The sequence below is a fragment of the Engystomops pustulosus genome, chromosome 5 (genome assembly GCF_040894005.1).
Source record: "Engystomops pustulosus chromosome 5, aEngPut4.maternal, whole genome shotgun sequence".
NCBI classification, from domain to species: Eukaryota; Metazoa; Chordata; class Amphibia; order Anura; family Leptodactylidae; genus Engystomops; species Engystomops pustulosus.
This window is the reverse complement of record NC_092415.1, coordinates 155,167,112-155,179,740: the sequence shown is the minus strand read 5'-3', so window position 1 is coordinate 155,179,740 and position 12,629 is coordinate 155,167,112. Positions and strand designations below refer to the sequence as shown.

General features: G+C 45.5%; 1 protein-coding gene and 1 long non-coding RNA gene across 2 annotated transcripts in view; one reads left to right on the top strand and one right to left on the bottom strand.

Annotated features, from left to right (window-relative positions):
* LOC140133383 (collagen alpha-4(VI) chain-like) overlaps positions 1-12,629 on the top strand; it is a 169,007-nt gene that overhangs the window by 102,933 nt on the left and 53,445 nt on the right. The window contains exons 24-25 of the mRNA XM_072153496.1: positions 8,695-8,748; positions 11,102-11,137. Of these exons, the coding sequence (XP_072009597.1) occupies positions 8,695-8,748; positions 11,102-11,137 (90 nt within the window). The remainder of the gene's footprint in view (positions 1-8,694; positions 8,749-11,101; positions 11,138-12,629) is intronic.
* The window catches only part of LOC140133384 (uncharacterized), a 32,919-nt gene that overhangs the window by 11,267 nt on the left and 9,023 nt on the right, over positions 1-12,629 (bottom strand). The gene's annotated exons all lie outside the window — the stretch shown is intronic.

The window sequence follows — 12,629 nt, the reverse complement described above, 5'->3', positions numbered from 1 at the left end:
AATCCTCCCCTCCCGGACCGATAGGGAACGGTCTAGGGGAATGCCGCAGGGGTTACCAGCCTGCGGTGCACATGCCAAGCCAGCGGGGAGAACGGGGGAGGAGCGGAGGGCGGCTGTGCGGCGTGACGCGCCTACGTCATGCCGTTACGCTGTGGCGACAAAGTTAACAAGTTTGATGTGGAAGCCATGAAAACAACCCAAAATTCTGCCTGACACAGCTCGTTTGATAAGGGGACCATGTATGGAGGCAGTGAACTAGTAGTAGATTAAAGGTGCTGCAGTTAAAACTATGTTAGTTGGATCTTGGCATGGAGCTGGCGCTCCGCTGCCAGGCGAGCTTTCGCCAATCCAAGCCCCTGTCTCTAGGCTACTCCCCAAACAGCACTTCTAAGAACCTTTTGTATAAGATCAAGTGTAGTAGCGTTCTTATAAGTTTGGGATATGGCGGGTGAGGGGAATGTAAACAGATGCGCAAGAAGCGCTGAAATAATATCGGTAAATGATAAAAGTTTGCCAGTATATTTTGGGGATTACACAGCAGGGTGGCGACAAAGTTAACAAGTTTGATGTGGAATGCCCTGTAATAGCTCTTGGGCGGTGTGCCTTTTATCGCCTAGGCTCAGCAGTTTGAGCACCGCCTGCTGTCGCTTAGCGACGGCACTGCTGCTGTGCCTAGAGATACCGACTGATGGCGCCATGGCCACGGATGGTAATTCGGAGGAGGAGGAGGTGGAGAAGGGGTGGGAGGAGGAGGAGGTATAGTAGGCCTTTGAGACCTGGACCGAGGTAGGCCCCGCAATCCTCGGCGTCGGCAGTATATGACCAGCCCCAGGGTCAGACTCGGTCCCAGCCTGCACCAAGTTAAGTGTAGTAGCGTTCTTATAAGTTTGGGATATGGCGGATGAGGGGAATGTAAACAGATGCGCAAGAAGCGCTGAAATAATATCCCTAAATGGTAAAAGTTTGCCAGTATATTTTGTGGATAACACAGCAGGGTGGCGACAAAGTTAATAACTTTGATGTGGAATCCATGAAAACAACCCAAATTTGTGCCTGACACACCTCGTTTGATAAGGGGACGATGTATGGAGGCAGCTATATGGACGACTTTTGGAGGTAGCAATGGAGACAACGTGTGGAGGCTGCTATGGAGACAATTTAATTTGGATAGTGCCTGTATGTGGCAGTCCAAAAAAGTTTTCAAACCAGAGGAGCAGGTAGGTGGCCCTCCAGAAAAATGAAATACATTGAGTGCCTGTATGTGGCAGTCCAAAAAAGTTTTCAAACCAGAGGAGCAGGTAGGTGGCCCTCCAGAAAAATGAAATAGATTGAGTGCCTGTATGTGGCAGTCCAAAAAAGTTTTCAAACCAGAGGAGCAGGTAGGTGGCCCTCCAGAAAAATTGAATAGATTGAGTGCCTGTATGTGGCACTCCCAAAAATTGTTTAAAACAGAGGACCGGGTAGGTGGCCCTCCAGAAAAATTAAATGCATAAAGTACTATTGCTAGAGCCAGTGGGCCCTGTCAAAAAATAGCCAGTTTCCTCTGCTTTAGTGTACAAAGAGGAGGAGAAGGAGGAAAATGAGGAGGAGGAGGAGTGCATAAATTATTCAGGTTGAGCTTCCTTCACCTGGTGGAGATTGGAAATTATGAGAAATCCAGGCTTTATTCATCTTAATAAGCGTCAGCCTGTCAGCGCTGTCAGTCGACAGGCGTGTACGCTTATCGGTGATGATGCCACCAGCTGCACTGAAAACCTGCTCGGACAAGACGCTAGCGGCAGGGCAGGCAAGAACCTCCAAGGCGTACAGCGCCAGTTCGTGCCACATGTCCAGCTTTGAAACCCAGTAGTTGTAGGGAGCTGTGTGATCATTTAGGACGATGGTATGGTCAGCTACGTACTCCCTCACCATCTTTCTGTAAAGATCAGCCCTACTCTGCCGAGACTGGGGACAGGTGACAGTGTCTTGCTGGGGTGACATAAAGCTGGCAAAAGCCTTGTAAAGCGTACCCTTGCCAGTGCTGGACAAGCTGCCTGCTCGCCTACTCTCCCTCGCTACTTGTCCCGCAGAACTACGCACTCTGCCGCTAGCGCTGTCAGAAGGGAAATACTGTTTCAGCTTGTGCACCAGGGCCTGCTGGTATTCATGCATTCTCACACTCCTTTCCTCTCCAGGGATGAGAGTGGAAAGATTTTGCTTGTACCGTGGGTCCAGGAGAGTGAATACCCAGTAATCGGTGCTGGAATAAATTCTTTGAACGCGAGGGTCCCGGGATAGGCAGACTAGCATGAAATCTGCCATATGCGCCAGAGTCCCAACGCGCAAGAATTCACTCCCCTCACTGGCCTGACTGTCCATTTCCTCCTCCTCCAACTCCTCTTCTTCTGCCCATACACGCTGAACAGTGAAGGTCTGAGCAATGCTCCCCTCTTGTGTCTCGCCAACATTCTCCTCCTCTTCCTCCTCATCCTCCTCCACCTCCTCCGATATGCGCTGAGAAACAGACCTGAGGGTGCTTTGGCTATCAACAAGGGAATCTTCTTCCCCCGTTTCTTGTGACGAGCGCAAAGCTTCCGACTTCATGCTGATCAGAGAGTTTTTCAACAGGCCAAGCAGCGGGATGGTGAGGCTGATGATGGCGGCATCGCCACTGACCATCTGTGTTGACTCCTCAAAGTTACTCAGCACCTGACAGATATCAGACATCCAGGTCCACTCCTCATTGTAGACTTGAGGAAGCTGACTGACCTGACTACCAGTTCTGGTGGAAGTTGACATCTGGCAGTCTACAATCGCTCTGCGCTGCTGGTAAACTCTGGATAACATGGTTAATGTTGAATTCCACCTCGTGGGCACGTCGCACAACAGTCGGTGAGCGGGCAGTTGGAGGCGGCGCTGCGCTGCCCTGAGAGTGGCAGCATCTGTGCTGGACTTCCTGAAATGCGCACAGATGCGGCGCACCTTTGTGAGCAAATCTGACAGATTGGGGTATGTCTTGAGGAAACGCTGAACTATCAGATTTAACACATGGGCCAGGCATGGCACATGTGTCAGTCTGCCGAGTTGCAGAGCCGCCACCAGGTTACGGCCGTTGTCACACACAACCATGCCTGGCTTCAGGATCAGCGGTGCCAGCCACAGATCAGTCTGCGCCGTGATGCCCTGTAATAGTTCTTGGGCGGTGTGCCTTTTATCGCCTAGGCTCAGCAGTTTGAGCACCGCCTGCTGTCGCTTAGCGACGGCACTGCTGCTGTGCCTAGAGCTAGCGACTGATGGCGCCATGCCCACGGATGGTAGTTCGGAGGAGGAGGTGGAGGAGGGGTGGGAGGAGGAGGAGGCATAGTTGGCCTTTGAGACCTGGACCGAGGTAGGCCCCGCAATCCTCGGCGTCGGCAGTATATGACCAGCCCCAGGGTCAGACTCGGTCCCAGCCTCCACCAAGTTAACCCAATGTGCCGTCAGCGATATATAGTGGCCCTGCCCGGCAGCACTCGTCCACGTGTCCGTGGTCAGGTGGACCTTGTCAGAAACGGCGTTTGTCAGGGCACGGATGACACGTGCTGGTGCAGGGCTGGGACGGCACATCGGGAAAAGTAGTGGCGGCTGGGGACCGAATACCGAGGGGCGGCCGCCGCCATGAGGTTGCGAAAGGCCTCGGTCTCTACTAGCCTATAGGGCAGCATCTCCAGGCTAAGCAATCTGGAGATGTGGACATTAAGGGCTTGGGCGTGCGGGTGGGTTGCACTATATTTTCTTTTCCGCTCCAGCGTCTGGGGTATGGAGAGCTGAACGCTGGTGGATGCTGTGGAGGATCGTGGAGGCGACGATGGGGCTTTTGTGCCAGGGTCCTGGGCAGGGGGCTGACTATCAGCTGACACAGGGGAAGGAGCAGTGGTGTGCACGGCCGGAGGTGAACGGGCTTGGTGCCACTGATTCGGGTCTTTAGCATTCATATGCCTGCGCATACTGGTGGTAGTTAAGCTAGTAGTGGTGGAACCCCTGCTGATCCTGGTTTGGCAAAGGTTGCACACCACAGTCCGTCGGTCATCCGGTGTTTCCAGACTTCTGAAAATCTAGCCCTCGCCGCGGGAGCCCTCGCCACGGGAGCTTCACTACGTGACACATTTGGCGCTGATGCACCTGCTCTGGCCCTGCCTCTCCGTCTGGCCCCACCACTGCCTCTTCCAACCTGTTCTGCTATAGGACTCTCCTCCGTCTCAGAAGCACTGTGTTCACCCGGCCTCTCAACCCAGCTTGGGTCTGTCACCTCATCATCCTCCGATCCCTCAGTCTGCTCCCCCCTCGGACTTCCTGCCCTGACAACAACTTCACCACTGTCTGACAACCGTGTCTCCTCATCGTCGGACACCTCTTTACACACTTCTTCCACTACGTCAAGAAGGTCATCATCACCCACAGACTGCGACTGGTGGAAAACCTGGGCATCGGAAAATTGCTCAGCAGCAACCGGACAAGTGGTTTGTGACTGTGGGAAGGGTCCAGAAAACAGTTCCTCAGAGTATGCCGGTTCAAATGCCAAATTTTCCTGGGAGGGGGCAGACTGGGGGGGAGGAGGCTGAGGTGCAGGAGCTGGAGGAGTGCCGATTTCGGTGACATGGGTGGACTGCGTGGAAGACTGACTGGTGGACAAATTGCTCGAAGCATTGTCGGCAATCCACGACATCACCTGTTCGCACTGTTCTGGCCTCAACAGTGCTCTACCACGAGTCCCAGTAACTTGAGACATGATGAACCTAGGGAGTGTAGCTCTGCGGCGTTCCCCTGCTCCCTCATCAGCAGGTGGTGTCTCACCCCACCCAGGACCACGGCCTCTGACCCCTGCAGTAGATGGACGCCCATGTCCCCGCCCTCGTCCTCGTCCTCTACCCCTAGCCCTCGGGTTAAACATTTTGAAAATGAAAGTTATATAACTTTAATTTTTTTTTTTAACTTTTTTTTGTGTTTTTTTGTGTTTTTTTGTGTATTTTAGTTTTTTTTTGTGTTTTTTAGTTTTTAAAACCAAACAATGCTATCCTATTGCTATGGCTATTTTCTAGCCAAGTATGAAAGCACACTGCTATGCCAGATGAGATGACGCTGAGTTATGAAAAATCCAACCCCTAATAAATTATCCCACTTCGGTCTTTGCGATCGATATGTGCGTCACTAAGCGCTAAACACAGCGGTCGCAAGTCTCACTCCAAATTCCTCACAATTGGCTAGTATATGCACTGCAGCAAGGACAGCCACCAGCAGATCAACCAGAAATAAAAAATATATAACGCTATTGTAGGCGTAAGTAAGCCGTTTGGATTCTCCTTTGGCTATTTTCTAGCCAAGTATGAAAGCACACTGATGAGATGACGCTGAGTTATGAAAAAATAAACGTAAAATAAAAAGGAAATGGCAGACTGTGCCTAATTGAAATCCAACCCCTAATAAATTTTCCCACTTCGGTCTTTGCGATGGATATGTGCGTCACTAAGCGCTAAACACAGCGGTCGCAAGTCTCACTCCAAATTCTTCACAATTGGCTAGTATATGCACTGCAGCAAGGACAGCCACCAGCAGATCAACCAGAAATAAAATATATATAACGCTATTGTAGGCGTAAGTAAGCCGTTTGGATTCTCCTTTGGCTATTTTCTAGCCAAGTATGAAAGCACACTGATGAGATGACGCTGAGTTATGAAAAAATAAACGTAAAATAAAAAGGAAATGGCAGACTGTGCCTAATTGAAATCCAACCCCTAATAAATTTTCCCACTTCGGTCTTTGCGATGGATATGTGCGTCACTAAGCGCTAAACACAGCGGTTGCAAGTCTCACTCCAAATTCCTCACAATTGGCTAGTATATGCACTGCAGCAAGGACAGCCACCAGCAGATCAACCAGAAATAAAATATATATAACGCTATTGTAGGCGTAAGTAAACCGTTTGGATTCTCCTTTGGCTATTTTCTAGCCAAGTATGAAAGCACACTGATGAGATGACGCTAAGTTATGAAAAAATAAACGTAAAATAAAAAGGAAATGGCAGACTGTGCCTAATTGAAATCCAACCCCTAATAAATTTTCCCACTTCGGTCTTTGCGATGGATTTGTGCGTCACTAAGCGCTAAACACAGCGGTCGCAAGTCTCACTCCAAATTCCTCACAATTGGCTAGTATATGCACTGCAGCAAGGACAGCCACCAGCAGATCAACCAGAAATAAAATATATATAACGCTATTGTAGGCGTAAGTAAGCCGTTTGGATTCTCCTTTGGCTATTTTCTAGCCAAGTATGAAAGCACACTGATGAGATGACGCTGAGTTATGAAAAAATAAACGTAAAATAAAAAGAAACTGGCAGACTGTGCCTAATTGAAATCAAACCCCTAATAAATTTTCCCACTTTGGTGTTTGAGGTGGATATGTGTGTCACTAAGAGCTAAACACAACGGTAGCAAGTCCCCCTGCAAATTCCTCACAATATGGTACTAGCTGCACTACTAGTGCCAGCAAGCCCAGCCACAAGCAAACAAAAAAAAAAAAAGTATAACGTTATTGTAGCCCTAAGAAGGGCTGTTGGGTTCTTGTTGAATCACTCCTGCCTAACACTATTCTAATAGAACACCCTAACGCTTTCCCTGACTAGCAGCAGCTCTCTCCCTAGCGGCATCCAGACAGAGAATGATCCGAGCAGCGCGGGCAGCGGCTAGTCTATCCCAGGGTCACCTGATCTAGCCAGCCAACCACTGCTATCGACGTGTAAGGGTACCACGTCATGCTGGGTGGAGTGCAGAGTCTCCTGGCTTGTGATTGGCTCTGTTTCTGGCCGCCAAAAAGCAAAACGGCGGGAGCTGCCATTTTCTCGAGCGGGCGAAGTATTCGTCCGAGCAACGAGCAGTTTCGAGTACGCTAATGCTCGAACGAGCATCAAGCTCGGACGAGTATGTTCGCTCATCTCTATTCAGGACCTTTAAAGGCCCCTCAAAAGTCCAAAATGGCTCTTTTGTACATGTGTATTGAAAGCAGGAATGGATATATGTGTATGTCATGGGTGAAGATCATTCTCAGTATAAAATTTGGTGGGTGGTTTGGGTGGCCATGGGCCCCCTAGAATGCTTGGGCCCCTGGCTACCGCCCAAATTGCCTGTATTATAATCCACTACTATTCTTCTACTCCTTACCCAGACTGCTAAGTTGTAATATTGAGCAACTGTAAGTGTAATGGCAGCTGCAAAAATGATGGGGGTGGGGGGGGAGTATTAACCCATAACCTCCTACAGTGCAGCTGGATCTATAGAACAGGGCCACTTTGAATTACATATTAATGTGTTTTATATTCTTGTGTGCTGTGCTGTGCCCTGTTCCTAGCAAAAACATTGGATGGAGCACCATGCCAGACCCACGGCAGAGTCCATATACTGTAAATGTAACATAAAGATAGTGCTTGAAGCTCTAGCCATACCTGCTCTCATCGCCCCCTTGTGAACCATTCCTCCTGCTCCAGCCCAGCCCAGCTTTAGCAGCTTTTGCTGTACTGAGCACGATACTGATCGTGTAGACACGATTTAAAAAAAACTTTTATACTTAGCTTCCCTCCTGAGCTCCATGCTCCGGTGCTCTGCTGCAAGTGAAGCCAGAGTAGTACACCAGGGCTTCACTGTGCATGCACCATGGTGCAGCCCTTGTGAAATAAAGCTGGGAACTAAACCCATCTTCACAGAGCATCATGAGCATCGGACACAGCTGCAAATGCGAATCTGATGTGCCTCATCGGACTCACATCTAGTATTTTTTTTTTTACAAAGGGGCAATGTAGAGACCTGTTACAGGCTGATTTGGGACCCTAAACCACAAGTCCATATAGACCTGTAGTTGGCTTAGGGTCCCAAATCGGAGTGACAGGTCCTCTTTAAGCTTTAGTATTCTCTCCTTTGTATGGCCTTCAGAATTGCATTAAGGTACTCTGCAGGAGAAGAGGGGATGAAAAAAAACAAGGAGGATTTTTTACTTGGTAAATTATGTTACAAAGTTTATTATTATCAGTCTCACTATTCATTTCTGAAATGAAAAAAGACTTCAAAAGTTTAGCTACATTTCAGATTGTATTAGAATGTATTAGTTTAGAATAAATGAAATATACCTCATTTATGTCTGAAAATGTTGTTTAAACCAATAAAAATATTGAAACATATGGGGGGGGGGATTAATCATAGTAAGTTCTCTTCCTTACCCCAATTCCATGTTAAGTGGTCATAAGGGGCATGAAGGGGTTGTCACCACTGACAGAGTAGGCTGGTAGACTTACTATAGAACTGCCCCACCAGATACAAAATTAAACTACTCTTTCAGAACCTCAAACTATTTAAACCCCCTTTAAATACTATGGAAATTGTAATATGTGTATCATGTGTCCATGGGGGGAACACGTCGGCCCGCGGGAGAGGAGGAGGGGGTGAGCGCTGCTTGCCCCTGCCCCTCACCATAGAGATATATGGCACATGGCGCCATATTACGGGCAAAATATGTTTTCTTGGTCACAGAATGGTATGATAAGGTGCACCGTACAACTCCGAACCGCGCTGTCCGCCGATTGCCGGCCTATGTGGTATATATGCCCCCCAACGGTTGTTTGAATTCCCCCTTACACATAGAAATTGCATTTGCTGTATTTTTGTTATAATATTGACATTTGTCTTACAGGGTGAGCCAGGAAATGATGGTCGTGAAGGAGAACCTGGTGATAATGGACCACAAGTAAAATTCTAACTTTATAATTTAAAATGTTTCTACAGTCAACATGCTTCACTGTTTTTGTTGAGAAAAAACCTGATGTCTAGATATAACTGTAAAGTTGTTTTGCATACAAAAATGTGGGGCATGATTTTGATCAAGCACTTTATTAATGGAGTACCCATTACTCGAAAGCTCATGTCACTGTGTGGTGGGCTCATTCGATCTTAGTTGGTCGGCCATTTATAGGCCACCGCTTTACAATGCAAGTTCTACACTGGAGATCAGAATTAGCAAACAACACACAATTTCCTAAATGTCAAGGTTATTCTGTATTTCTATGTGAATAGATGTTAAAATGAGTAAATAGCATTATTTTAAGATTTTTTCATACATTGTATATATTATAAAGAACACTGATCAAAATTAGAGAACACTTTCAGGTGCATTCAAGTGTTGCATTCCCACTGCATTTTGAAATGCAATACAGCAGCTCCATAGAGATTAATGGAACAGAACCGTCATGCGCGACCATCTGCTCCAATAGTCTGAGGAGCAGCGAGGGGTCGGTTGGACCCCTCAGTCTCGCAATCTGCAGGGGTCTCAGCACTGAGACCCCCACTGATCAGCAAGTTAGGCCCTAGTCTCCAAGGGAAACCCCCTTTAATCTGCCACCTGGTGCTTATTTCCTTAATTTCTGACAAATCCTACTTAACTGGCAGCCTAGCTTTCCAGTTTTCTCTAACTCTACAAAATTGATGTGCTGTTCCAAAGTGACTGAAACCCTCCAGCAGCAGGATGAAGACCGAAAGGGTCGCCCTATCAGCCATAGCTAGTGAAGCTGGTCGTTCTAAGTCAGATATCTAGAATATTTCATCAATACAAAACTCCTCCAAGAGGGCTGGTCGAAAGACAAATGCAAGAGAAGACTGGATAATTCAACAACGCAGCTGTAATGGCTCACTTGTTCAGCACGGAATGGGGTAAGGATCTGTCTCGTCATACAGTGTCTCAAGTTTTAAGAGCATTTGGACTGAAATCCCAATCTGCAGTTACCAAACCTCTTGTTAGCAGAAAGAATAAAAAGGCTCACCTTTGCTCAGGAACCTGTTGTGTGGACATGGGAGAAATTACCCCCAGGTTGTTTTAGTGATGAAAGCAAGTATAATTTATTTTGGTCTGATGACTATATTTGTTGACAAACTGGGCAAAGACTGAAACCAAAGTGTGTAAAGAAATCAGTGAAAGGTGGTGGAGGAAATGACATGGTTTAGGGAATGTTTTCTGCAACAGGGAGTTGGACCTCTCATTTAGCCAGCAATTTTCATTCAGTACATGTCCCCCTGTCACACAGTAAAAATCTAAACCCAATAGAAAACCTCTGGAAAATCATTGGTGACAAAGTTATGGCCAAGAAATTAACAACACAAAATTGGTGAAGAGACTGGAAGAAGAGTTGAACAATATTACACCAGAGCAGCATGAGAAACTAGTGATGTCCTGTGGCTGCAGATGTGCTGAAGTCATTCAAAGCAAAGGCCTGTACACTTTCTATTGACTGGTGACTGTTGTACCCCTCCAGAAAATGGCATTATTTTTCTCTGTGCTACAGTCATTGCTGTTCTCTAATTATGATCATTATGTTTTTTTGCAAAATAAAGCTTTTATGTTGCTATACTATGGTAATTTTGCAAAACGCTGTTCAGTGTACCCCTTACAAAAAATCCATCAAATGTTGATCAATGGAGACTACATTATTTCTGTAAAAATCAAGTGATCATACACTGTTCTCTAATTTTGATCTCCAATGTAGTTGCTATGTCTATATAATACCACATAAAACTATAAAACTACTACAACTGATGGTCCAAGAGACCTGTTAGAATCTAAAGTACACCATGTTCAAAGGAAAACTTTGGCACTTCTGTTCTTAGTGTATCAAAAACTTAATTTTTTTTGGCTTCAGCAGATCATATAAAACCAAAACCAAAACCATAATAAATCTAATACTGAAACTTCTAAACCGGGTACTGCTGGGAGGTGAGGTTCTGGTTTTATATATATAGAAACCAATATAAAGAAGTTGAAATTTTAGATACACCAAGAACGGATGTGGATGAGTTTTCCTATATATCCTTGCTCTATACCCCGGCTTTGGGGGGAAACCTGCTTTTATCATCCATATAAGGAAAAATACCATTGGCAAGTGTAGTAAATTAACTAGTATAAGTGGTTATGTTTGGGAAAACTGCTCAACAACAGAGCCATGTGCTTCAAGTCCTGGAAAAACAGAAGATGTTTTAAGCCACTTAATCTCTCCAATGTTATTGACTTTAATCTCTCCATAGAAATTAACTTTCCATGCTTTTCCATAAAGGGTCCACAAGGCCGTAGAGGACCTCCTGGAACAAAGGTGAGTGAGTATGACGTGTGGATAACAATTTCCAAAGATCTATTTATAAGTAAATGATAGACTTCTCGACATGTCTACCATTCAGGAATGTTATTGATGTTATTTTTTTATTCCGTATTCACAGTCTATCAAGCTTCCAGCGTGTTTATAAAAAATATATATTTATTTTATGTTTTATTTTGCTTTATTTGGCATAATTTGACTCACGTTTGAGGACTTATGTGCTGTTTCAGCACATATGTAGGTTCAAAGCAAGTGAGTATTCTCCTCATTCACAGCCAAGTAGAGTAATGGCTGTTGGCATACACACGTCCCACTGGAGCTCTAAAGCCAAGTTGCTGGAAAGGACAGAGATGTGTGGAATATCAGCTCTAATTAACTTTGATGCTTTTCAAACAAAATGCTTGATGGCAAGACTATTCAGATTTTTTTTTTAGTTTAAAAATTTTAAATCCCAAAATAAAAATGGTGCTGGAAATGAATAAGCATAGTTTGTGTGTTTGGTTATTTACTAAACAGAATGGGGCACATTTACTTAGGTCCTTGCAACAATTTTCTGTCGGACTTTGCACGTTTTTTCTAGTGCAAACTGCTTGCACGGGTATTTAAGAAATGTCTGCACCAGATTTGTGTCGCACGTGACCCTTTTGTGGCGCAGCTGCACTAGTCTTCAGGCAACACATATTTCTGCACTGAAAGGGGCGTTCTGATGCTCAGTCGGACCGTGCACAACATTTAACATGCAAAGTACGACAGAGTTGTGTTGCTTGGTCTATGTTAAAGGTCCATCTAAAAAAATTGTGTACTCTGTTGAGATAGTGCAGGGGCGCCATAATCATGAAGAGTGTGCGCCAGAAATAATCTACGCCCACTGCACACTGCACGGGCAAACTGTATATAGTGCAGTTTATTCTGTTCTTAGAAAATATGCCCCAATGTGTAAGAATTTAGATTAAATTCAGCACAAAAAATATATTTTGGCTTTTAACTACTGGGACAGTTTAAAAGGAGTTATGGAAAAGTGTGGATATGCCATTAATGACTGGATTGTTGCTGTTTGAATACAGGTGGTCCTCTACTTAAGGACACCCAATTTACGATCCGTAGTTACAGATGGGCTTCTCTGCCCCCTGTGACCTCTGGTGAAGATCTCTGGATGCTTTACTTTAGTCCCAGGCTGCAATGATCAGCTGTAAAATGCCTGTAATTAAGCTTTATTGATAATACTTGTTTCCATGACAGCAAAAAATATTGAAAATCCAATTATGACAGGGACAAAAATTTTTTGTCTGGATTTACAATTATAAAGTATATCAGTTCTGACTTACATACAAATTCAACTTAAAGGGGTATTCCGGGAATATGTACATTGAATACAAAAAAACCATAATGCAATAAATAAATCCATACAACAAAACTTAATGTCATTAGTCACAAAATGGAGCTTAAATAGTTTGATTTTATGATTCACAAAATTTTATGGCCTCTCTAA